This window comes from Zonotrichia leucophrys, chromosome 15 (genome assembly GCF_028769735.1).
Source record: "Zonotrichia leucophrys gambelii isolate GWCS_2022_RI chromosome 15, RI_Zleu_2.0, whole genome shotgun sequence".
Taxonomy (NCBI): domain Eukaryota; kingdom Metazoa; phylum Chordata; class Aves; order Passeriformes; family Passerellidae; genus Zonotrichia; species Zonotrichia leucophrys.
The window spans coordinates 2,511,803-2,536,952 of record NC_088185.1 but is presented as its reverse complement, the minus strand read 5'-3'; the positions used below and the strand labels follow the sequence as shown (position 1 = coordinate 2,536,952).

The 25,150-nt window shown below is 46.8% G+C and overlaps 4 protein-coding genes across 5 annotated transcripts; 1 reads left to right on the top strand and 3 right to left on the bottom strand.

The window, feature by feature from the left end:
• On the bottom strand, nt 1-8,387 carry ANAPC7 (anaphase promoting complex subunit 7). The gene is made up of 11 exons (XM_064726951.1): nt 8,162-8,387; nt 6,889-7,075; nt 6,303-6,422; nt 5,098-5,209; nt 4,687-4,840; nt 4,438-4,580; nt 4,097-4,214; nt 3,554-3,750; nt 2,722-2,946; nt 1,660-1,810; nt 1-797 (listed from the first exon to the last, which is right to left on the bottom strand). Exons 1-11 carry the CDS (start codon nt 8,260-8,262, stop codon nt 608-610), a joined length of 1,698 nt encoding a protein of 565 aa, XP_064583021.1. The 5' UTR covers nt 8,263-8,387; the 3' UTR covers nt 1-607.
• Nucleotides 8,388-8,926: 539 nt separating this feature from the next.
• ARPC3 (actin related protein 2/3 complex subunit 3) lies at nt 8,927-13,495 on the bottom strand. The gene is made up of 7 exons (XM_064727067.1): nt 13,376-13,495; nt 12,305-12,404; nt 11,297-11,373; nt 10,967-11,035; nt 10,557-10,683; nt 10,181-10,275; nt 8,927-9,441 (listed from the first exon to the last, which is right to left on the bottom strand). The coding sequence occupies exons 1-7, from the start codon at nt 13,379-13,381 to the stop codon at nt 9,379-9,381; spliced, it is 537 nt and encodes a 178-aa protein (XP_064583137.1). The 5' UTR covers nt 13,382-13,495; the 3' UTR covers nt 8,927-9,378.
• A 1,321-nt stretch (nt 13,496-14,816) lies between these two features.
• On the bottom strand, nt 14,817-18,835 carry GPN3 (GPN-loop GTPase 3). The gene is made up of 8 exons (XM_064726848.1): nt 18,698-18,835; nt 18,504-18,612; nt 17,548-17,715; nt 17,036-17,160; nt 16,294-16,409; nt 15,896-15,992; nt 15,445-15,573; nt 14,817-15,055 (listed from the first exon to the last, which is right to left on the bottom strand). The coding sequence occupies exons 1-8, from the start codon at nt 18,743-18,745 to the stop codon at nt 14,993-14,995; spliced, it is 855 nt and encodes a 284-aa protein (XP_064582918.1). The 5' UTR covers nt 18,746-18,835; the 3' UTR covers nt 14,817-14,992.
• A 125-nt stretch (nt 18,836-18,960) lies between these two features.
• Nucleotides 18,961-24,805, top strand: DENR (density regulated re-initiation and release factor). 2 transcript variants are annotated; one of them, XM_064726849.1, is made up of 9 exons: nt 19,035-19,170; nt 19,682-19,753; nt 20,099-20,213; nt 20,913-20,932; nt 21,048-21,132; nt 21,746-21,835; nt 23,150-23,266; nt 23,742-23,881; nt 24,507-24,805. In XM_064726849.1, exons 2-9 carry the CDS (start codon nt 19,745-19,747, stop codon nt 24,549-24,551), a joined length of 621 nt encoding a protein of 206 aa, XP_064582919.1. In that variant the 5' UTR covers nt 19,035-19,170; nt 19,682-19,744; the 3' UTR covers nt 24,552-24,805. The 2 variants fall into 2 exon arrangements, with proteins under 2 accessions (XP_064582920.1, XP_064582919.1); XM_064726850.1 differs by lacking the exon at nt 19,682-19,753 and having other exon boundaries at nt 18,961-19,170.
• Nucleotides 24,806-25,150: the final 345 nt, after the last annotated feature.

Sequence of the window (25,150 nt, the reverse complement as noted above, 5' to 3'; positions counted from 1 at the left end):
AAGGGTTGAGGAAATAACTTTAATTCTCCACCACTGGCTCAATTCTGTACACAGAGAAATCAGCTACAAAAAGTGTCCAACAAGTCCAGGTTGCCTATTGTCCCAAATGTATCCTGGACAGCACAGGTAATGCCCTAGAAAAAGACAAATGAACTCAACAAACACAGCAAAAGGAAAGTGCTGCTTTCAGCCACACTCCAGTGGCTCCCCCAGGCTCCAATGGCTGCACACACATGGGCAAGGCCTTACAAACCACTGCATTGACACCTTGCCCAAGCACTCAGCCCTGGACACAACTCAGACATTGTCTTCATCACAAACAAAAGGCTCATTACACACCTCAGATTCTGATGGTTTGAGTTCTAGCAGGAATTTTTCAAAATGGAAGTTGTAAATAGCCTTGGATGCAGTTAGTCCTGTACACTTAATAAATAAGAAGCATCAAGAATCTCCACAGTATTGAGATGCACAGAACTATTAATTGGTTTCAGAGTCTATTAAAACAAAAAAAAGTCCTTTATTACTGAAAAACCCCATAGTTTCTGCTCTTCTGAGAAGAGTGGCCCTAGTGGTGTGTTCCAGTGCCAGAAGCAGCAGCAGGAGGCTTTTACTGCATCCCAAACCACTGCTCCTGATCTGCCCACTGAGCTGCTTCACTGTCACTGCCCTCCAGGTCCCCCTCTTCTCCACTGCCCTCCATGTCATCCACGTCCTCCTCCTGGGTGGCATCTGTTGGACTTTCCTCTTTCTCCATTTTCTGCAGTCCTTCCAGTGACTTCTGATCGTTTGGATCCAAACTGAAGAAAGGAACAAAAATAAAGCATTGTCTTCAAACTTTTTTCTCTTTGTGGCCTCAGTGTAAAGAGTAACAATAAAATCTCATCCTGTTGTCTGCACTTCCTGTTTAACATCATCAGGAAGCTTATTTTAGATGATGATGCAACTTCCCCTTGAGCTGCTGTAACACTGAGTCTTAAATCTCTTTATAAAACAGTTCTGATCCCCAAGAATGCATTTATCTAAACATCCCACTCTTCCAGAAAACTTAGTCACCTCTCCCAGCAATACTAATTATAAAGTAACACGAAAGCAGTAAAAATTTAAATGACTCTGCCTAAATATAATCTAAGCAGGCAAACACCAGCTGACCCATTTAAGCTATGCAAGTTTGCAGGGGACATAAAGTGCTGGGTTTAAGGCAAATTGAAGATGTTGCAATCAAAATATGGGAATATTTTAAAAAGTAACACCCTAAAATAGCATTTAGATTATGTTAAGTTGAATCATACTATTTAAATTTATAGAACAGCTCATTTTTATATGCACCTTCTAGTGTAAAGGAATGGATCCTAAAGTCTGACTATAAAATAATTAATAACTATAAATAATTCCAGGCCTTAATCCTTTTGTTAGTCAAGGAATCACAAGCCTGGTGACATATTTAGCATTAATACAGTCCCTACATTTTGCACTTCTCAGTTTGAAATCTTAAGACCAACCAATTCACGAACAGGGTGGCATTTGTGTGGCTGTGCTATTTTAATGGAGAATGACACAAAGCCACCTCTGATTCTCACCCTGATCAATCAGCAGCTCATCTGTTTACCCAGAGGAGCTGCTGGGGGGCTGTCCCAGCCCCTGCAGGCCAGGGTGCTTTACCTCAGGGCAATGCTGTACTGGTCCATGGCCTCCTGGTACTCGTTGACGGCCACCAGGAAGTCGCCCAGGATGCGGTGCAGGACGCAGTCGCTCTGGTTGGCCAGGGCATTCCTCAGCAGGGCAATGCCATCCTCGTACTTCTGCTCTCTGCCTGGCCACAGGCAAAAACACTGCTTTAATCAACAGCTGAGACAAATCTATAGAGTCACAGTGTTATGGTCTTGCCAACACAAGGCCATCGTCCCTCCAGAGCAGTCAGTGGAGCAGGGCTCTACTTCTTGCCAGATTAACTCTAAACAATGACTTCTTGTTGCAATAGCTGTTACATTCACAACTACATCTGTTGTGGTGTGTTGCAATATCCTGTTTTACCTTCTCCCTTCCCCCTCGCCCCTCGCTGAGTGTGCCCTGTCAATCAGGCTAACATACCAGCAAGGCGTCGTGTGATAGGTGTCCCTCGTCCCTTGAGACCCTGCCCCTTCACCTGGTTGGTGGCTCACCTGTCCCCTCTCCTTCCCCTGTCCTGAGCTTAAAATGTTAATGAGACCATGCGGCCGCCATTCTGTTACCAGCAGTGGCCCAGTGCAGACATCTCTGTACCATGGAATAAACATCTGGCAACCTTCTAGCAGAATCCACTCCCTTTCTCTCCACCATCGCCAGAAGCTCTCTCTCCTGAGGTAAACGGAGTCCTGACAAGCCTGGACTTGCCCCTCTGCACTCTCCAGCAGCCAAGGTATCTCTGGGGTAAAACACCGCAGTGCTGCCTTTGGCCCAGCAGCGAAGGTCAGAACTGGCCCAGGCACCATCTAACTGGTTATATTGGGATTCATATTCCAATATACATCTACTTTGAAGCCAAAACATTTTGTTTGCAATTGCTTTAAGTGTAATAGCTGCTGGATGCAATTAATTCCTGAGATTTTTCCTTCAGGACAGAACTGCTAAACCCCTGGGCTGTACCAGCACTGTCACATCCTCCACATGGATGTGGCTCCAGAACACCTTTCCATGTACAAAGGTACCTTTAAACAAACGAACACAGGGGGAAAAGGAACTTACTGAGAAGTTCTGCTTTCTTTACCACAGCTTTAATGTAGTCAGGTCTTTGTGTGAGAGCTTTGTCCAGCAATGTTTTTGCCTTCTCCTGCGTGACTGGGTCCTCCAGGCAGACTGTGGCCAGCAGGGTGAGGGTCTGTGCGTTTGCCCCCAGGGTTTTGTACACGTTGTTTGCCATCACCATGGCCTCACGGATGCTGTTGGATGCCAGGTAACACTCGATGAGACCTGGGGGGGTCACACACAAACACTTCAGGGGCTGAGCCAGCACCACAGGCACTCAGCCTTCACTGTTATTTGCACTTAGGAGCACTCAGGTGCTGAACAGCTGACACTCCAATAAGCAAATACAAATTGCAATTGAGAAAGTGAATCTGTGCTTGTCAACATACTCATTCTACAGATAATTGACTTGGTGTTCATTAATGGTCAGGCACTGAAAAAAACCTCCAACCCTAAGTACACCTCATCTCATGTTTCTGTCCAATTCCAATACTGAGAGAATTAATACTTCACCTGGACTCTTTCCTACTTGAAGCTGCTGTTGAGATCAGCCAGATTTAAATATTTAAACAAATACACCAAAACAAAGCTCCCAGCAGAACTAACCAGCAGTTAATGTCATCATCCAAAAATGAGCTGCTGAAGAAAGTTTGTTTAACTCCAGATTAAACAACACAAAAACCAAGAAAACCCCTTTCTGAACATCATTCTTACAAACCCACACGTTCTCTTGTATTGCTCCCTGATCACACTGTAGGTTTTGGGGTAACAATGATTTCCAGAGGCAAGAACTGCTGTGCACTCCCTCGCCTCCCTCCCTGGCCAGGCTCACCCTCGTAGCAGTCCAGGCGGCAGGGTGCCAGCCTGATGGCCTCCCTGAAGTGGATGATGGCCTCCTGCACCCGGCCCATGTTCCTCAGGGCAGCTCCCTTCAGCAGCAGAGCCTGCACACTGTTGCTGTTCAGCTGGATGGCTTTGGCTCCCAGGTACAAGGCACGGGAGTAGCGTTTGCTGTAGAAACTGTGACACCTACAGAGAAAGGAGAGGGATTGTAAACACACCCAGCCTGCAGAGCCTGTGTGCACTCACGGGGTTCTGAACTTCTTGTATTTGAACTTCTTGCATTTGAAGTTAAGAAAAAAACTTCAGAAATTTTGAAAACCCTAATATAGATATTAAAACTGTTACTATTTAATATATTGTTGGTACTGCACAGGTATATAACTCTAATAGATTTAAACAGAAAAAAACCCAGTAGATATTTGCAGAGAGCTAACATAAATTACCCAGGATCAGAACAGAACACACTGTGTCAGCTGTAACCCTCCACATTCAGCAAATGGAGAGCTGAGGTGAAAAAGGAAAGAGAACTCACCCAGACACCACCCAGGGCTCTGCATGCTGGTCAGAAATGTTGAAGAGCCGGCAGCCCAAGTTCTCCACATCCTCCAGCCGACCCTCCCGTGCCAATAAATAACCATAAACATCCATTCCTAAAGAGACACGGTGGAGGATCAATCCTCAAGAAACAGAAAGTTCATTCACAAGAAAAAAGCCACAAAAACCACAAACACCTTCTTTAAACTGTGCAGTTACCTAGAAGGGCTCAAGACATGCAGCTTCTGAATGTCAATTTGAACTGAAAGCTGGATAAACAATATACAATATTCCACTGCATGTTCCTCCTCAGGTCAACCTTTCTCAGGATTTACTCACCTTTTATGAGGTAAGGATCCAGCATTTGTGCTTGTTCAAATTTCAGGATAGAGTTTTTATTATCTCCAGCTCTGAAGTACAGATCTGCTAAGCTCCCCAGCAAGTCCACATTATCCCTCAGCAATGACTTCTTCTCTAAAGAGCTTGAAGGGAAAAGAAATGCCTGTTATTTATAAATGACACTTTGAATATCATTATAGATAAGAATTTATGTATTATTTGATTGCACCATGCTCTTCCAGCTCTTACCAAATGGTGTTTATTGCTCTGGTGTTGTCTCCAGTATGCACAAAGGCGTAAGCCTTGATCCACACCGAGAGCCAGTCCAGGTTGGGAATGCTCTGGATGATGTTGATGGTCATGGAGGCCACTTCTGCTCCCTTCACTGACAGCGACAGCAAACCTGTTTAGAGGGGTTCATACATCGGTTTAGAGGGGTTCACACATCAGTCTCAGCCACCCAAAACTGCTTCTGATACAAACTGTCTGAGGGGCAGAGACTCCATCCCCTGACAAGCACAAGCAGCTGATTACAGGGCGTGCTACAACTTCTATAATGCAGGTATGACATGCAAATGCAAGACAGCTACAGAAGTGTAATTAAAATTACACTTCATTAAAATTTTACCAGGGCTGAGCACTGAGAGTGCAGACACCCACCCAGGATGGCATCCAGGGCCAAGGGACACTGCCTCAGCACCTCCTTGTAGCTCGTCACCGAGGAGCGCTCCTGGCCCGCCTTCTTGTACAGGTTTGCCAGCATCATGTTGATCTGCAGGCAGCAGAAACGTGGGGACAGCCGAGTGTGAGGGACAAAGAACCACCCAGAAAGGTCACAACTCTGTCTTCAGGCCTGCCTGCCTCTGCTCTGGGCAGAAGACAACATAACCTGCATTTCTGAGAACACTCCAAGGTACCATAGAGGACAAAATGGAAATTGTGGCTTCCCTCTGAGCACAGAAATAAAATCTACATTCTTTTGTAGGTGCACAGTGCACCTTGAAATCTGTGTTTTGCAGCAAAGAAGTCAAAAGATGGGCAAGTACACAATGCCAAGAAGGATCAGCACATCCCTTCATCAGTCCCTTCCAGGAATCTCTGTGTCCATGGAAGTGTTTGAATCAGCTCAGCAAGTCAGAGAGTTTCCATTCAGCTTCTGAATGGAGCCATGACTGACCAAAGAACAGAAATGATCTGAGCTCCTCACAACACAAGTAGCTGCTTTCTGCTGCAGCACTTCATTTATTGGCCTATATTGAGAAAAGTTTGCTTTTCTCAATCTTTTCTTCTTTTTCTGCTCTGCAAGTTGGTCAGAACACTCTGACATTAACTGGAGTTTAAGCCTGTACACTTCTAGGACAATTTAACATGAAACACAGCTGACTGATCTGATGTGTTAATCTTTTAAGCCCTTCTGAGTAACAGAGCCAGCAAGCAAAGACTCCACAGATTTGGCACTGCAGACCACAAAGGGATCTAAATATTTAACATTATCTAAACTGTTGTTGAAAAGGATTAAAAGATTTTAAAAGATGGAGCACTAGCAAACTTTGTACTTGCCAAAGTCTCCAGCCTCTCAAGGATTTGCCACTGCTCCAACTACACAAGAAGTTAATAAAAATGCACAAAACATTTAACTCCTCTCATTTTTTTCCTCAAATTCTTTCTAACAGAGGAAATACAAAATTGGTATGATTTTAATGAAAAGGGTCCAAATTTAAAATTTGGAAATTTTAAAATTAGGAAATTAAAATTAGGAAATGCTACCAAACAACATTTAACTAATGAAAAAGACATAATGCTATTAAACCTACATAATATGTTCTGCCCTAGAGATACACTGACAAAAACCTGCCAGAATTCACCTTTGGAGTTCTCTGCCTGGAAGGAATCCCATCAAGAATAGCAATGGCATCTTTATCTTGCTTCAGCATTGTGTAACATTCAGCCATTTTGTATTTCACTTCAATTTCTGACGGTAAACACTGAAACAAAAAAGAAATATTTAAATATGATGTTGGTTTAACCAGGTATGAAAATTTTAATAAGGTTTCCTCATAAATATTTATACTGTGTTGAAAAATATTTGGTGCATGTAAGTTAACAATGCAGCTCACTGCTAGCTCACAGTGTTCCTGTCTTCAAATTAAAAGCATGATGCACATATACAGAAAAATTTCATGCTGGAGACTGTTTAAAGTTTTGCATTAGAAAACACCACAGATATTACCCAACTAATTAGGTTTATTTACATGATAAATGCACAATCTGAGGTGGTTAGCAGACATGTGAAGGTGATGCTCAGGGATGTGGTCAGTGATGCACTTGGCAGGGATTCACCCTCAGGGATCTTTTCCATCTCTCAGTGATTCTGTGAATATTGAGTCAGCAACATTGACTGCAAGGGGGAATGTGATCACTTGATGCAGCACATTATCAATTCTCAAATACCTGGCTCTGGGGTGTTGATGCAGCATTCCCAGTGGAAGGCCTGACTTTGGAGGTTTTACTTAAGGCTTTTTTCTGCTGTAAGGCCATGGTGTACTTGCTGACAGCATTCCTGTACTCCTTGTCGTGGAACAGGGAGTCTGCATGGTACACAAGGAGCTGGTACTTCTGGGAGGGAGAGAACAGCTCCCTGGAAGACATGCACCCAGAAAGGCTGAGGTCAGGTGGCTGCAAAAGAATCAAAACCTTACAGAAACAAAGGGTTTGTGGCTTTGGTTTGTCTGGCTTCAACTTGCAACTGCTGCAGCCCCCTCACTGCACCACTGAGTAACAGCACTGACTCCTCACACAGGGCTTATCTCACCAATTTCTGTTATCTGTAAGCAAACAAACACAGCAGCCACTCCTGACACCTCAGCAGCAGCAGCAGCTCAATGTTTGGCTGCTTGGCCACTGCCCCCATCCCTTCTGTAACAAGCCACAGGCTGTAAACATCCATTACACTGCATCAACTTTCTCCTGGGATTATTCACCTTTTATTAGCTAAGGATCCAGCATTTAGCCTGTTCAGATTTCAGAACAGTTTTGTTTGGACTCAAGTTTAAAATTCAACCCAGCTCCTTGTACAGCTGTTCTGGTCCTAATCCCTATTCCTACATTATAAAAATCCCCCTCTATAAAACTCCTAATATCTGTGCAGACCAAATGACCCAACTGTGGCCCTCCAGGACCTGAAGGGAGCCAGCAAAAAGCATGGAGAGAGAAAATTTACAAGGGCCTGGAGTGCCAGGACAAGGAGGAATGGCTTCACACTGACAGAAGACAGCTTTAGATTGGATATTAGAAAAAATTCTTCCTTGTGAGGGTGGTGAGACCCTGGCAAAGGTTGCCCAGAGCAGCTGTGGCTGCCCCATCCCTGAAAGTGCCCAAGGCCAGGCTGGAGGGGCTTGGAGCAGCCTGGGACAGTGAAAGGTGTCCCTGCCCAAGGCAGGAGGGGTGAAACAAAACAATCCTCAAGGTCCCTTCGGTGATTCTATGATTCTCTGCCAGGACACTCATGTTGTAGGGAGCACCCCAAAGGGACGCTGAGATCCGAACAGAGGCGGGCTCCATCCCCGGCAGGGACAGAGGACAGGGACAGGGGTAGAGAAAAGGACAGGACAGACCAGGGGAAGGCGCCAGGACAGGACAGGACCAGGGACAGCCCAGGGGCGGCCCCGCTCCCTCACGTCCCTCACGGCCCGCGCCGCGCGCCCCCTGCCGGCGGGGCACTCACGGGTTGTTGCCGCTCATGGTGAGGAGCAGCCCGCTGAGCAGCCGCACGTTCGAGTGCAGCCCGGCGGCCGCCATCTCGCGCACGTGCTCCACCACACTCATGCTGCCGCCGGCAGAACGGAGGGGACGGGGGGGAACCGGGAGAGACCCCGAGCGAGGCACCGGGCACGGAACTGCCGCCGCCGCCACTCCAAAATGGCGCCACCCAGGGGTCCTCGCGCGCCACCGCCTATAGGCGGCCAAGGCGTTGCCCGCGCGGCCCGACAGGCGCGCGGAGGGCAGCCCGCGCTAAGGACCCCTCGCGGAGGCGGGGACAGCGTGAGGGCAGAGCGGTTATGGGCAGGGCCGTTTAATTAATTAATAATTAATTCGTTTCTCTGTGGGTGCTCTGGTGCGGGACACATATTCCCCGTGCCTCCATAGCTCCCGAAGCCGCCCCTTGTCCTTCTGCCAATACGCTGATGGTTGCTGCAGCTAAATGTGTCTGAGGTCTCTGAGATAACGACGCTCCTGCCTATAAAAATTGTTAAAGGAGGAAAAAGACCGTTCAAAACCTACATTTCCTCATATTTTTTCCCATAATCCAATCTAAAGCTGCCCTCTGTCAGTGTGAAGACATTCCACCTTGTCCTGGCACTCCAGGCTCTTGGTGGCTCCCCTCAAGTCCTGGACGGTGACAATTGGGTCACTCCAAAGCCTTTCACCAAGAAGAAAAAACCTTTGATTTCTCTGAAGGCTCTCCATAAGACACACAGTAGTTACCACGTTAATTACAAGCAAATTTTATTGAAAACAAGGTAAAAATCACTGCACTGGACAACACAGCGTGAGAGGTCTGTTTTCCCTGGACACACGACACCGACTCCAGCCAGCAGAGCAATGACACAGCTCCCGTGCCCCACAGCCAAGCCCATTTCTTCATTTCTTCTCTTAAATACAAGCCCTGTTTTAAATGCTGTAGCCACGATTACAAAGCAGCTTGCATCTGAAACAGCACGTTAGAAATCACTTATTAAGCACCAGCTTAATAATATTTGCTTACACAACTTATCTTTTTGCTCTCCCTCTATCACTCATTGACAGGTTTGGTTTTTTTCTTTTTTTTTTTTTTTAATTCATAAGCACTTAATTCTTTCTTGGTACAAAATGTATCCAAAACAAAGGCAAAAGACTCAAACATCTTGCTGTGGAAATGCTTAAAGTTGTTGCCACTTTGCTTCACTGCCCAGGGCCTGAGAGACTCTTGTTCATGAACTGCCTCTTCACAAAGCAGATCCACCACTGCAGAAGGAAGTACAGAGTCAGAAAATCAGAAGTGGTTCCCATTGACTTTAAAGTATTCAATCTCTGACACACAACAAATATTAAGGCTCCAGTTTTACAGATAGTTTTCCACACTTGAATTGAGGTGAACAAGACAATAGGAATGGACACAATGAGTTCATATTACAGGATTTTGAATTAATATGTGAAACTACTTTGTTCTTATTTTACTTTTGTTATATTTTATCCCAATCCAATCATAAATGAGGGATGCATCAGGAAGCTATGCCTTTGAAAGTAAATTAGCCTAAGTGATTTCAACATGAAATGCAGTCACATTTGCACATGAAACACGAACACTCAGGAGGTGACTCATTCATTGATTAGCGATTTTTTCAATCTGGACATGAGGCAAAACAATCGACTTCAAAGCAGCTCTCAAAGCAGAGCTGCCTGGGAAGAGAAACAGCAGCTCCCGTGCTTGTGAACTCCTTTTGCAACCCCAGGCACGAGCAGATGTGCAGTGCTTTGAAGAGCTGAGCCAGACCCCTCTCATTACTGCCCTGCTTTTGAAATGGCACTCACTGTCACATCACATCAGATTACATTTCCTGATAACTTGCAGCTGCCATTTCACTGTAAATTCAGTCAGGCTTGGCTGGAGTCACCCTCACCCATCATTCCCTTCTCTGCACACGAGGCTGAACAAACACCCCCAGCCTCTCCCTGACTCTGTGTGATGGCACTGAGCTCTCACCTTGCTTGGCTTGTCGCTCTGAGGATCAAACACTTTGTCACACAGGCGGAGGCCGGTTTCCTGCCTCAGCTGCTGCAGGTAGGCCCTCATCACCTCTGAAAGCAGCACAGCAAAACCAGGGTGAAGTGGGCAGCACCAACCAAACTGGGTTTAACAGGGACACCTCAGACATCACTGCTTAAAGCAGAGAAGGAGTTTCACATCTGCAGGCTGCAGCTGGCTGAGTGGATTAGCTCCATTTATCTATGGAACCAGGGGAATCCTCGAGGTCAGAAAATCCAGCTTGTGCTGCCTTCAGAAGACAGACTGCAGATTTAGAAGATTTGGGTTTAAAGTTAATGAAGTGTGACCCTCAGAGGCCCTGGGTCAGCCTTACCTTCCTCCTGCTTGTTGGCAGGTTTGGCGTAAATGGCGTTCAGAGGAAAGCCAGGCTCCCCTGGGATGGGGAAGTTGGTGATTCCCAGTGTGTACATCTCCTTCTCTCCCTGGCCTTTGGAGTTACACTGGAAGAACCAGGCAAACAATGGGTTAGCAGTTATGAACAAAAGCTGACAGAGAATTAGAATCAAATATTTTACAAATCTGGAACGGGAAAATTAATCAAGAAGAGCAACACAGCACATCCACAGCCTTGGAATATTTGAGGCTCTGACAACTGGGACTGGGGTCCATGAGAAATCTCCTTCCAGGATTATTTGTTCCCCTGGAAGGAGAATATCAGGAAATTCTTTCCTTAGAACAACCCTCAGACTGTTTCCCACCTGCACAGGAATTCAGTTTTCTTACCTTCTGCAGCTTTTTCAGGCACTCAGAAATGTAGAGGGTGACATAGATCAGTGTTCTGTCAGCCTCATTCTGCAAAACAAGAGCAGGAACTCTTAGATTACAGGACTTTATGGAACTGATAAAGCCTGAAACAGGAATGAATTCAAGCCATTTTGGGCTATAGTTTCCCCATGAGAGAGAGATTTGCAATTCATGACATTTACCCAACTTTAAAGATTAAGTGGAAGGGGAGTTTGTGATCTTCTGGAATTACTTCCTTGAAAATAAATTTATATTCACAGCACCAACCCTCCAAAGAACTAGAATATGCTCAGTATCTTAAAAAATTACCTTAATTTCATAATTTTTGAAGAAAACATTAGCTTTGAAGTAGTAGATGGCTTCATCTATAATATCTGTGTCCTTAGCTATAAGAAAGAGATACAGAGTTAAGCAGTGCACTGTTACATTACATTTGTCAGAACTTTTACTCACTGAAGTACATAAATAAGGTTTACTGCAAAAGCAAAACCGTGGTATTTACAAAAAGGAGAAGTCAGCACCACATAACAGAAACTTCTGAAACACCCTGAGTTCAGACTGTAATATTTAAGCTTCCTACTCCCTTCTCCTTCCCCTCTGTCACTTCACCAACAGCAATTCAGCAGTTCCCCGCTTTTCTACCACTTTTGAGTAACTCATCAGAGTTTTAACATCATAAAATGATAGAAAAAAGCTTTTGGAGAAAGCACAATCACTCAGATTCCATTATCCTCTTCAAATAAAGGAGGGGAGCAGAACACAGTGACAATCTGACTTTTGCTACCATCCAAGACTGCTTAAATCCAGAAACATTTCCTTTACATTTCCCTGCTCAAACTGAACCCACATTTCTGGGGAACAGCACGCCTGGAAGTTCAGGTGTTGAAGGGGAATCTGTCCTGGCTGCCTGTGGGCCCTGTTGGGGTCGGAATTTCGTTTCTGTTTTTGCAGCCCCACACCCTGAGTGCTGCTGTCCCTCAGAGCAGCCCAGAGCGTGAGCTCTCTGCAGCTAAACCTCCACTTCCTCTGACAGAGGCTTCACACCAGCTCAGCCTCCTCAAAACCCTGCTCAGAGCACAGGGGGGGTACCAGAACAGCAGCCAGAGGCTTGGGTTACTGAAACCACCAACTCAACATGGGGCACGATTATCTGTGCATAATTATTTTCTACCATTTGCACAGCTGAAGTTGTTGAAAACTTCCCCCCTTTCTGCAAAGCTTTCCATTTCCCACCAGTGACTCTTGCTGGGGCTGGCTCAGAGCAACCCCTGAGATGATGAGCTACATCCAGTAATTCAGAGATTATAATAAACTTACTTTCTCGAGGTGCTGGGCCCTTGAACTGGCTTCTGATGGGTAACAGTGCCATGTTCCCAATTAGCTTGGTGTCTGAGTCCATTAAAGTGGAGTGGTAAGCCTAGAGACAGGGAGAGCTGGTTATTGATCCTACTGAAAATAGACATTTCCATATCCAATCACGTGTCTTCATCAAGCAGGAGTCACAGCCTAGTTCATTATGATGCTTCCAGCATTTCATCCTTGCACAAACAACTGTTATTTTCTATTTAAGTCCAGATCTTGGTGCCATTCTGGTGAATACCAGGAAAGGACTGGGAGATTGGATAAAATCTGTATTGTTGGTCTGCAGGGAGAGTTCATCCCCAGGCTGCCTGACCCCACCTTGGCAGCCCCACTCATCTGCCTGAGTTTTGGGGCATTGCACTGAAAGTTAGTTGTCATTAAAAAATATGTAATTTATTTCCATGTCTGGCTATTAATAGTAGATAATTATAAATAAAGCCAGGCTTAATGTAGTAAAAAAAAATCCCAACAAAACTGATTTAAGTGAAAAACAAACCAGCTTTATGCATACAACAAATTCTTCCTGGAAAGGCGATTTTAAACAACTAATGAGTTCAGTTTTGGGCACTTTCCACGGCGCTGTGCCAGGCCACTGGGAATCCCTCATCTCCGTTTTGTGAGGGGCAGAGGAGGATGTGACTGGGAGGGGCTGGGTGTAAAAAGCAGTTTATTTCTCTGAGGGGACGGTGGTGCGAACAAAGCCAGAGCAAAGCCCGGCTGTGACCCCCGTCTGCCCCGCGGCTCGCACCCTCCGGGCCGCGGGTGGATCCCGGCAGGGGAGGAGGAAGAGGAAGAGGAGGAGGAAGAGGAAGAGAAGGAAGAAGAGGAAGGCGGTGGCCCTGCAGCAGCCTCCCATGGAGAGCCATTCCCCGCTCCCCGCAGCTGCAGCCCCCGTTTCCCCCCGCAGTGCCCCCGCAGCGAGCAGAGCCCCAGCCCCGGCCCGCATCGCCCCCGCCGCCCCCGGCCCGGCCCCGCCGCCCGCTCCCTCCCGCCCGCGCTGCCGCCGCCGGGCGCGGAGCCGCTCACCGGCATCTCGAAGGGCAGGAGGCGGCTCGGCGGAGCCGGGCGGGAGGGGAGCGGGGCGAACCGGCCAGGAAAGCGGGCACAGAGCTTCCTCCTCCGCCTACGCTGCAGGAAATGAGGCAGCGGCAGAGGCGGTGCGAGGAGGGGAAGCGGGAGCCGCGCACCGCCCTGCGGGCAGCGCACCGGGAAGGGAGCGCGGGCGGCAGCGCTGTGCCCGTGCGGGGAGCGGCCACCGAGAGGCACTGCTGACCGGGGCACTGCTCACCGGGGCACTGCTGACCGGGGCACTGCTCACCAGGGCACCGCTCACCGAGGCACCGCTCACCGGGGCACTGCTCACCGGGGCACTGCTCACCGGGGCACCGCTCACCGAGAGGCACTGCTCACCGGGGCACTGCTCACCGGGGCACTGCTCCCCAGGGCACTGCTGACCGGGGCACTGCTCACCGGGGCACCGCTCACCGGGGCACTGCTCACCGGGGCACTGCTCACCGGGGCACCGCTCACCGGGGCACTGCTCACCGGGGCACTGCTCACCGAGAGGCACTGCTCCACTAGGGCACCGCTCACCGGGGCACTGCTCCACCAGGGCACTGCTCACCGGGGCACTGCTCACCGGGGCACCGCTCACCGGGGCACTGCTCCACCAGGGCACCGCTCACCAGGGCACCGCTCCACCGGGGCACCGCTCACCGGGGCACTGCTCCACCAGGGCACTGCTCACCGGGGCACCGCTCCACCGGGGCACCGCTCACCGGGCACCGCTCCACCAGGGCACTGCTTACCGGGGCACCGCTCACCGGGGCACCGCTCACCAGGGCACCGCTCACCGGGGCACTGCTCCACCAGGGCACTGCTCACCAGGGCACTGCTCCACCAGGGCACCGCTCACCGGGGCACCGCCGGCACCGGGAGGGTTCCGAAGGGTGCCGTGATGCTTCGCTCCCAGCTGTTTCTCTCCCGTGCCTTTCCAGCCCAACCCAGCCGGCGGCTCGGGGCACTCCGTGTAAGGAACACAAGAGGGCTCCAAACGTGCTGTGTCCAGACAGATACAGCATTTTAAGGTGCACATTCCAATTGCTGTCAAACCATTACCTTCCCTGACACCCAGCGATGCTGAAATTGTCCCGTGGTATCTGACTGCCGGCTTGAGTCAGGGAGACAAAATGGGGAGGTTTGGAAACTGAGTCACAATAACTCAACTGCAGGGCTGGGGTTTATCCTTTCAACATGCCCCAAGCATGGCTCATCCCAAGGCAGTCTGGAGGTGAATTAAACCATGGTGGTTTCCCCAGCTTTCAGCCAGATCAAGACTTTTCTGAGCCCTTTTCCTCTAGATATGCAGAATTTGCAGGTCTGTTGAACCTCTTGCCCAGTTCTGGCTCTGCGTTTTTATACATACTAACACTATTCTATATATTTTATAACACACACAAGCATAATAAAAAAAAATTGTTTATTAAAGTAGTTACAAGGTCATGTAACTCACTCTCCATTATAAATATTATTTATTTTACAGATAAAGTATCAAATGTGTTTGTGTAGGGGTTGGGGTTTTTTAATTTTATTTTTATTTTTTACTAAAAACAAAATATTTTCCTCCCAGTTTGAACGTGTTTTTTACTCATCCACATGATCTTGAAAGTATTCATCCACAAGAGGAGATTTATCTTCTTCACATTCCTGTAAAAAAAACCACAGAAAAATATAAACCTTCCTGAGATGAACACAGGAATCATTAGGAGACTTTGAACAGTCATGCAGGAAAACATCTAAGTGATCTCAGTGGTCCTTTCTGGCATTTGAAGGTTAAAACTCTGTTAATTTTGAAAATCAAAGCAATACTTTTAAACAACCATTTGATCAACTTGCATATGCAAGATGATATTAAAGAATTTCATTTTTATAACTAAATGAAGATGATACAAGCATTGTCACTGAAAGACTAAACATGGCTTACTTGGAACTGTGCTAAGACAATAATTTATTAGCAAGGCAAAGAACATATTTATAGCACAACTTCTATTATGGCTACTTTTTAATTTTTCATCTTCTCACCAACAATCCCTTACCTTTGGTTCTTTAAATTCCAGATCCTCCCCGTACTGAATGGTGAAGTCGATGTGCTGCAGGACGATGTTGATGCTCTCCTCGTCAGAGCGATCCAAAGGCAGGAACCGAACCATGCCATAGTCATCAATCTGCACAAGGATTCAAGGGAAATGCAGGGAAATGCACAAAGTTCACTCTCAATCACAGCACTCAAAGCCACTCTTTTCCTGACTTCTAAAATACCATTTAGTCACACTGCAAACCAATGGCAGTTCCCTCCTCACAACACCTGAGCTCTACACAGCAGCAAATTCCCAAAATTGCCAACAGAAAAGAATTCAAAGAAAATGTATTGGCTATGATCCAGATATCAAGAATCTCATGCTAATCTGAAGAACTAAAAAACTGAGTTAACAGAGGCAAAAAGTGATAGTGAATTTTAGGGTACCAGCTCAAAAGCAATATACCTACCAATCCACATATAGATTTGGTCAGTTTTTTAAACCTTTTGCTTTTCAGTATATTTGTAGAATCTTCAATCATAGAATACATATCTGGATCCAAGTACCTGGAGAAACAAAGTCATCATCATCACTGAAAGTCTGTCATTCAGAATGACACAAAAAATCCAAGATAAGTTATTTACAGAAAAATCCTGAGATCAGTACAAACATGGAGCTATTCTTTTGACTCTGACTAAACTAAACATCTTACCCAGATGTTTAAAGATTATTGTTTGAAATAAACAAAATCCATCTTCTCCCACTCCAAAAGAGTATGTTTTAATTGTGGGAAACATTAGACTCAACTTTCAGTGAACTTTGCCTCAGTATATTGTACTACAGAGCAATTATTTTTTTGGAACTTACTTTTCTATTTCCTTCTTGGCTTTCTTGCTCAGCAAATCCATTTTGGTCATGACGTTAATCTGTGGGATCTCCAAAGAGATCATTGCACTGAGAGCTGCCAGGATTCCAGAAATAAACTTGAAGAGGATGAAAAATGATGTATTAAAGTACAGAAAAGCACAACACAAACATGCAGGACAAGCACAGGCCAAATCTGGTCAGGAATATATGGAACATGGACACAAAGCCATGTGAGGAATCATTCTCTGTGGGAAAAAGAAGATGCCAAGTACCCCCTCAATTTTTGGAGCCTCAAATATGGATCTGCCACTGAAAAGGTCATTAAGAAAACCCAAATCCTTCTTGGGACAGTTACTGCTAAATGGGGAAGTTGGCCTGCTTGTTCTTGGGATCTGAGAAAGCTCTCATGGAATCACAGAAGAATTTAGGTTGGAAGGGACTTCTGGAGGTTACCTGGCTCCTACAACTGCTCAAACAGAAGCACTTCCAGGTCAGACCGGGCTGCTCTGGGGTTTGCCCAGTCAGGTTTTGATTCTGTGAATGCCTGTCCCAGTCTGAGCACTCTCACAGTGCTGTCTGTCCATCCATCTGGGCCTGTCCTGTGCCTGAGGCAGCTGATGACAGCAACCACATCTCCCTGGACCTGGCCATTTCTTCCTCTGGGCAAACCCAGCTCCCTGAATGGCTCAGACTTGTTGTTCCTTATGAAAATGAACTTTATCAACAGATTTCAAATGGATACCTTGAAAGATTCCACCATGAACTGAGAATCCACGAGGAAAACGCCACAGACACGGAATTCCCACTGCTGCAGCTGCTCCACCAACTGCTTCATCACTGGCAGGTGTGTGTAGAGCTCGATCTGACCTGGGGCACACTCAGCATGTTAACAGGTTGGAATGGGAAGCAAAAAGGAACAGTCCACAGTTATAAGTAGACAGGGGAACTGCATTTAAATAAAAACTGGTGAGGAAAGCACCCTCTTTTCAGGCAGCTCTGTGTTTGGGTGAAATGGAAAAGAAATAAAAGGGTTTTTTTTCCTCCTTTGATCTCCAGTGAGTGTTAGTTTGCAGTTGCCACCAAACATCTGTGCAGCCACCCAGATCAGCCCAGGACCAAGTTCACTCCTGAGACACCTGACAGTGACTCTGACAACTGTTAACAGCTCAACAAAATGGGAATCGTCACAACAGTCTACACCCAAATTTTCCAATGCTTACGAAGAGTGATACCAAAACATTGCCCTGTGCTTACCTGGGCAATCAAACAAAACATAGTCATCCTCCACGTGCCCGAGGCTCTCCTCCAGCCAGCTGAAGTTATTGGCAAAGTATTCCATGCAAAACACCAAGCCACCATTGGGGCCAAACCTCAGGGACTCGTCTTCCATGACATCGTCCACTTCTATCAGCTCACGGATGTCTGTGACACACAAAGGGCACCAAAGGCAGGGAGTGAGCTCTGCAGGGAGGGAATGGGCTCTGAGGGCAGGGAATGGGCTCTGAGGGCAGGGAATGGGCTCTGCAGGGAGGGAATGGGCTCTGAGGGCAGGGAATGGGCTCTGCAGGGAGTTCAGCAGCTGAGAAAACCAACAGGATTTCATAGCAGTGCTGTGGGATCTGCCTGGCACAGCCAGGTTATGTACAACAGGTTATGTTCATGAAACTTACACAAATGCCTTAATCCCCCAAGTAAATATATGCTAAATACTTCCCACGACTTGTTTGGGGGGTTCTTTTGAGGGTTCCTGGTGATTGTCTGGAGAACATCTCATTCCCCAGATTTTCCTCTTATGCTCCCGCATCTTCTAATGAATCTCTTCTGAGAGTATCTCAGCTGTGTGGCCAGGTCAAGATGCACCTATCATCTTTGTTCAGACACAAACACTGTTGTTGTTCTCAAAGCTGAGGCATCTGCCAGTACATGGTATAGGTAAATACAGGGACTGAGCAGGAGCTGGCACAGGGCAACAGCCCCTGGTGCGGGGAGGTATCCCTGGTACTAGAGTGCGTTCATCTCTGACATCTCTGAGCACTACTTGCTACCAGACTAGAATTATTCACCGATTTAAGGATCACACGCTATTTTATTGAAACGATTTTCTCACATCTTCCCCCAGGGCTGCACGGGCTCCGTTTTGGAGGCACAGAACCGGTCCGGTCGCACGGGCAGGGCCTGGCTGGAAGCCCAGCCGTGCCCGGGCCGCTCACCTGCCATGACGGGGTAGCTGAAGAGCTCGGCCGCCGGGTCCAGGTTCACCACCTGCACGGCGCGGCCCAGCGCCTCGCAGTGCTGCACCATGGTGGAGCAGTACGTGCTCTGCAAGGCACACGCGGCCGTCAGGAGCCGTCACGGGGCTCCCGCCGCCCCCGTTTCCCGCCGCTCCCCGCCGTTCCCCGCTCACCTTCCCGCTGCCCGCCGGGCCCATCACCAGCTGCGCGTACCGGGGCATGGCTGCGGCGGCCCGGCGGGGAATGGCCGCTGCGGCGCCCCGTAGCTCGGCCGAACCCGTGACGGCTCAGCGCATGGCCCCGCCCGCCGCGGTACGGCGAGCCGGCGGGGTCAAACCGTGCACGCCCCTCTCGCGAGACGGCGGCGCTGGGGCGGGCGCACGTGCGCGCGCGGTGAGGGACCGGGACCCGCCGCGGCCCGAGGGGCCTCCGGTAACACCGACACCGCCCCCGGGCCCCCCCGCCCCGCTCCGCTCAGCCTCCGCCGGGCGGCTCCCGCACGCGCCCGCTCCCTCTCCTCCGGAGCCGCGGCGCCGCCGCCGCCCCTCGCAGGGATCCCCCCGGTGCTTGTACCGAGCATCCTCCCGGCGCCCTCCGTACCGTGAGCCCCGGCACCGCCCCGCCCTGCGAGCCCGCCCCTCCTCAGGTACCCGAACCGCATCCCCCCGGCTCCCCCCCATCCCCTCAGCTCCTCATCCCCTCAGTTCTGCCCTCACCGATCCCCCCGCTCCCCCATCCCGCCGTGTCCGTGATCCCCGCCGTGTCCGGTGTCCCAGCACCATTCCCGACCCGCCCTCACTTCTGCCCCCGGAGCACCGAGCGCCCCCCGGGCCTGTGTGGGGTCTCAGGAACACCCAGCACCTCACCTGTCCATCTGTCCCTGTCCCTCTGTCCTGAGCCCCCCTGAGCCTCGGCAATTTCCCTCAGCGTTCCTCGCTGCTCAGCACGGCCCGTACGACGCCCCAAGCTCCCTCACACAGGTCCTGTCTGTTCCCCCAGTCCTGGGGGATTTCCTGTGTGTTCCAAACTCTTTCCTTGTTGACTCCTGTCTTCTAAGTGCCTTGCTTGAAAACGTGTGTGTAAACCACTATTACATCCATTAGTGGCTTGAGTTTGCTTTCCTTGTTTTATGCTCTGTTTTTTGGTTTTTTCCCCAGTGTTCTTGGATCAGATTGTGGCTCTTCAGGCACTGATTTAAATGACCCCTTTGCTTTGCTAATATGCAAGAGGTACCTGCCCCCAAGTACCCCCACTGTTCGTGTGCCACTGATTTAACATGATACTTCACTAAATTGTCCTTAACTCAACGTGTTCTCTAATTCCATGTGGGTTTCTAAAAGATTTTTCTTCATTTTGTGGCTCTTTGGCTTCTTTCCCCTTATGTGCTAGAGCTCCAATACTGCTTGGTATCCTTTGTAGCAGTTTTCCCTATGTTTTCATTATTTTTGACTCCCATTTTCCTGTTCTTCTCTTTGACACTTGTCCCTATTTCCTCTGGGATTCTGGAGCTGGGTGGGCTGTGACTGACTCAGGCCCAGAGCCTGGGTGCTGATTGTGTCCCCTGTGTCCCCCAGGTCGGTGACATGGCCACGGATGTGGCCGAGCCCGTGGTCCCTGAGTGCAGAGGGGACGGCAGGAGCGGAGCCAGGTCCGATGCTGATTATCCCCTGAGGGTGCTCTACTGTGGAGGCAAGTGCTGGGACAGGGACAGGAATGGGACAGGACTGGGAGCACACATCCCTTCCTGCAGGAAGCCATTAGCACAGAAAAGCTCTGAGCATTAATATGATAGCAAAACATGGAATACATTAAACTGTGCTATACTGTGATTAGAAGTGTTCTTTCTGTTTGTAGTTATATGGGTGAGATTTAAAGGGAAGTAAATTGTCTTGGCAGGTGTGTTTTGGATAGGAATGTCATTTTGCTTCAGGCTGGAAAGCAGCAGGAACCAGCCCTGCACAGTTGGTTTGGCTGTCCCTGTCCCCTCTCTGGGACGTTGGCAGCTCGTGGAGAAGGGAAAGCTGACCAAACCACCTGGTGCCTTGTTCAGTGTCTCCCTTGCCTCAGGTAGAAGTGGTGTTTTGTTCTGCAGCTTTTCCCAACCTTGGGCTTCTCCTGCCCTTCCCTCAGTGACTGGCAGCTCTTGCTGTGATGGTTTTACCCTAATGCAGAGCGTGTGAGCACAGGTCTAATGAGAGAGGAATTAAAATGTGGAGTGGCAACAATAAGGAAATGTTTTTGAGTCAGTGTGTGGTTATAACCAGGAGTTATGTAAGAACCCATCCCTGACTTTGAAACACCGTTTGGAATTTAATTACAAAGGCTGTAAGTAAAAAGTAAAAAATTGCTTTTGTAATCTGTTCTTTTTTTTCCCCCTTCTTTCTCCAGTCTGTTCGTTGCCAACAGAGGTGAGTAATTTTTTGTTGTCCAAGTTTCCTTCTCTCCTATTATGTCCTATTTTGGTGTATTTCTGATGTATTTTGTCATTCCTCCACTAACAACATTCTTATATATTTTCTCTAGTACTGTGAATACATGCCTGATGTGACTAAATGCAGACAATGGTTAGAAAAGAATTTTCCAGATGAGTTTGCAAAACTTACAGTAGGTAAGAATCTTTTCTGTTTTCTAACTGATGTGTGTCCTTGGACATATTTGGAACTATCTGAGCTTGTCCAGTTCTGATCTCTTTCCTTTTCCTGCTGTATCCTGTGAAAGTTAATGCTTTGGATGCTCTGAAATAGGTTTTATGATGTCAAAAAATACTAAATAATCAATTTGTAGTTTTATTAATAATATTTGGGGTTACTTAAGGTTCCTGCCATAAACATCTATGCACTTGTTTCCCATCAGAGTTAGTTTATTGGATTTTGTGTATTTCCAGTCTACAGTGGATGGCTGGAGGAAAGGTCATTAATAATGGGGAACTTATTTGTTTGTATTTGGAATTTCAGTATTAACATTATCATTAATTTCTGTCTCTCTGTGCAAGAGCCTTTATTGGAATTGTCATTGTAGCTTGGAGCTGAGGCTTTTCTGGAGTCTTAATTTGTACAAATACTGTAATGGAGATGTAACATGCATCAGTCAAAAGGCTGCTGCACTAAGTTTAATGATTTATCAAAATATCGCTTTACTTACTCTCTGTTCCTGTAAGGCTGTGGGTGTTTGATCACTAATTTTGTTCTTCTTTCCCCTCACTCCTTTCTGCTGCATTTTAGAAAATTCACCTAAACAGGAAGCTGGGGTTGGAGAAGGCCAAGGAAATGTGGGAGGAGGAGAAGAAGAGGAGAAGAAGAAGCAAAAGAGAGGCAAGGTCTAAATGGTTGATTGTGGTACTGATTTCAAAGCAGTTTGGGGCATCCCTCTCTCACCTGCTGGGCTGGAGCAGGGCACAAATTCCTTGCATTTTGGTGTATAGGGAATATGTAGGGAATATCTCCCTCCCTGTGGTCTGTGCCAATGAAATGTTGGACAGGAGGGACAGGCACAGGCAGGGAGAGGTGCCCTGCTCCCTGTGCCCCCTGTTCCTGTCACCACTGTCACACCCAGGGAGCAGCTCCTCCCCAGCTGGCATCAGCTGGCATTTCTCCCAGCATGCTGAGCCCCGTTGAGCAGCACTTCATGGGCTGCTTGCAGAGTGGAACAAAGGCTGCTCCCCTCTGGTAATGCCTCCTGACTCTGCTCTGCCTTTGTTCCTTCCACCTCTCTGCATTCACAGAGCAGGATTTGCTTTTGTGCTTTTAAATCTGTTACCTGTGCGTCCATCAGCAGCTGTGTCTCCTCCCAGCAGTGCTAATGAAAAACACTCTCAGAACTTTGGAAGATATAAAGTTATGTGGAACAATTTAAACACACTTTTATCTTCAATCATTGGAGCTCTTTCTGCTGAATTAATTAACATGCTTTCCACCATAAATCAGAGCTCTGGAGCTGTTAATGTGTATTTTCCTGTGCAGTGTCAGTTCTGTGTAATGGTCCAGAAATTATGGCTAATACCCAGTAGTTTCATATTTTATGGCACATATATTTTTGTTTTATTTTTGGTATCTTGGTAACCAGTTTAATTTACCTTCTCAGCAGGCAATGTCTAGTGACAGCAGTAATTTATGTTCTGTAACTTGGATGCTTTTCCCAGAGATTTCAGGACATTTTATTTCAACATTAATTTGTTGTGAGGGGTGGTCTGATTAGTTTTCAGTCTGGTATTTGGTTTTAAAATAAGAATTTAAAATATTTGGTGATTTTTCTCCTAGAATCCAAAGTTCCATGAAAACTTACAGCATGGGGTTAAGTAGGATGGTGTAAGAGTGACCATAAGAGTGTGAGGGAAAACAAGCACAAACTTCATGAGACATTGCTGAAACTCACAGAAGGAAATTTGAGGCAGAAATTTACTGTCTAAAAATTATCAGACACCAGTTTATAATAAAACAGAATTGAAAGTGCTGCATGTTAGAAACAGAAACATCCACAGAACCACAACAGTGTTGGGGAGTTAACAGTTTCTTTGTTTGTAAGGGCAAAATCTGACCTTGTATGCTTTTTTCTTTGATGAACTATGACATAATTAATCATGTAACCTTTTATTAATTAATCATGTAACCTTCTGCTCTGTTTTAAAGGTGGAAGAGGTCAGATAAAACAGAAGAAGAAGACTGTACCACAGAAAGTTACGATAGCTAAAATTCCCAGAGCAAAGAAAAAATACGTCACGAGAGTGTGTGGCCTTGCCACATTTGGTGAGTTTGGGTTCTCCTGGTATTGGATGTGCCTGCCTTTACCCTCATGATAATTCTTCTGGTTGTTTTCCACTGGGGAATCTGCTTCCAGCTGTGAGATGGAAGTCCCAAGGTGCTTTTTTTTAGCAGTTCCAAAGCTAAAAGTACACTGACTTTCCACAGGGATAAATTATGAAGGTACTTATTGCCTTAAAGACAAAGAGGGTTACAGGTTTTTTTGAAACAGGGTGCAGCCTCACCTCAAGAGAACGTGTAGAGGACATTCAGCAATTTCTACCTTGAAGCATTTGTAGCTCAGCAGAGTCAGATGTTTTGGGTGTAAACAACAGACTTGGCTTTCAGTGGAAACTCTAGCAAAGCTTCAGCTGTGAAGTGCCACTACTTTTTCAAGTTAAAACAAGATTTTGGCTTTAATCTTGAGAAAATATTTTTATGACAACAACTGTACTTAAATTGTTCATTTTCCCCTGGGCAGAGATTGATCTTAAGGAAGCACAAAGGTTTTTTGCTCAGAAATTTTCCTGCGGTGCCTCAGTAACAGGAGAAGATGAAATCATCATTCAGGGGGACTTCACAGATGACATTATTGATGTCATCCAGGAGAAGTGGCCTGAGGTAATGAACCTTTCTTTCTCTCAGGTAGACACACACTTTTCCACATTAGCCTGTGATTTACCAATGATTTTGGAGAAGGGATGCATCTTTGGCAGCACAGATTGGTGCACAAAAATAAAAGAGCAGTTGTTGCATTCCCACCCTGCAGTGAGGGAGGCATGTCAGAATAAATGCAGCTGTCAAATATCTGTGCCTTCTTTGTGACCATTTCTTAACAGTGTCTAAGTATTCTTTCATTGCCATCCTATTTTTCAACACCTCGTAAAATATTGCAGAATTAAAACAAACAAAAAAGCCCCAAGCCTCACACATTTGTGCTTCAGAAGAGATCAGCCAGTGTGGGTTGGACTGAAATTTTAAGCTGAGAGTTGTATTTGCAAGGGCTTTCTCTGACTCTGCCTTGTCCTGGCATTTCCCAAGTGGAATTCTTTATGGTTTAAGTCCATAGGGCTGTCTTTATTCCCAGCCCTGCAGGCTCAGCTGTGTCCTGGCAGCACGTGTCCCTCACCCAGGGTTTACAGCAGGGGCTCTGCAATGGGGCTCTTCACTTCTTTACATTTACAGGGGTGAACATTAAAGGATGTAAAAAGAAAATACTTAATTTGTTGTTGCTGTTTCTCCCTAGGTGGATGATGACAGCATTGAAGATCTTGGAGAAGTCAAGAAGTGATAATGGAGGACTACCTTTATTTAATTATATGGTTATAAATGATATAGCAAAAGTGAGGCTTCTAAATCCATTTGCTCTGCAGTGAAACTGTGGAGAACCCATGTCCTTGGCATTCTCACTGTTCTGTATAGGCTGCTTGGTTTTCTTTTTTGTTTTTGGGGGTTTTTTTTTGTGATATTTGCCAAAGTTAAATTGGGGTTCTACCATGCTTAAGCATGAAGTAGATTTAAATAAAATTACTGTTCCTCACTGAATAGTTTCTGAGGTTTTTTACATCTGCTTTCCTCTACCTATCTTATGGGAAAATAAGAATTTAAGGCATTCAAAGTTTGTTTTTCATCTGCTGTCCTTTCTGCTGAGCTTAACTGAATAAGGCACGTGGCTGATGTTGGCACTTTTACGTCTCATTTACCTGGAGAGAATTGAATCAAATGGACAAATTCTAAATTGTTAGAATGAAGAACAGTGATCCTGAAAGTTGTTCTACACCTGCAACTGAATTAATGGAACAGAGAATTGTGAATATGACTTAGAAATTTATCCTATTTTCATAATTCCAAAGATCTCTAACCTGGGTTTGTAAGGCAATGTAATGGCTT

Bases quoted from the DNA above. Each gene is read 5' to 3' on its own strand.
- ANAPC7 (XM_064726951.1), bottom strand. From the start codon at position 8,262: ATGAGTGTGGTGGAGCACGTGCGCGAGATGGCGGCCGCCGGGCTGCAC. The intron at 4,841-5,097 runs GTGGGTGTCTGC...CCCTCTAAACAG, and splicing joins GGCCCTGGATGCCATCCTGG to GTTTGCTGTCGCTGTCAGTG. The intron at 3,751-4,096 runs GTGAGTTCTCTT...CTTTCTCTGTAG, and splicing joins GAGCCCTGGGTGGTGTCTGG to GTGTCACAGTTTCTACAGCA.
- DENR (XM_064726849.1), top strand. The intron at 20,214-20,912 runs GCAAGTGCTGGG...TTCTTTCTCCAG, and splicing joins GAGGGTGCTCTACTGTGGAG to TCTGTTCGTTGCCAACAGAG. The intron at 21,133-21,745 runs GTAAGAATCTTT...GCTGCATTTTAG, and splicing joins GTTTGCAAAACTTACAGTAG to AAAATTCACCTAAACAGGAA.
- ARPC3 (XM_064727067.1), bottom strand. The intron at 10,684-10,966 runs GTAAGAAAACTG...TGGTTCTTCCAG, and splicing joins GCCTGAAAAAGCTGCAGAAG to TGTAACTCCAAAGGCCAGGG. The intron at 9,442-10,180 runs GTGAGAGCTCAG...TTCCTTCTGCAG, and splicing joins AGAGCGACAAGCCAAGCAAG to TGGTGGATCTGCTTTGTGAA.
- GPN3 (XM_064726848.1), bottom strand. From the start codon at position 18,745: ATGCCCCGGTACGCGCAGCTGGTGATGGGCCCGGCGGGCAGCGGGAAG. The intron at 18,613-18,697 runs GTGAGCGGGGAA...TGTGCCTTGCAG, and splicing joins GCCCGGCGGGCAGCGGGAAG to AGCACGTACTGCTCCACCAT. The intron at 15,993-16,293 runs GTAAGTTCCAAA...TTGTTTCTCCAG, and splicing joins GCCAAGAAGGAAATAGAAAA to GTACTTGGATCCAGATATGT.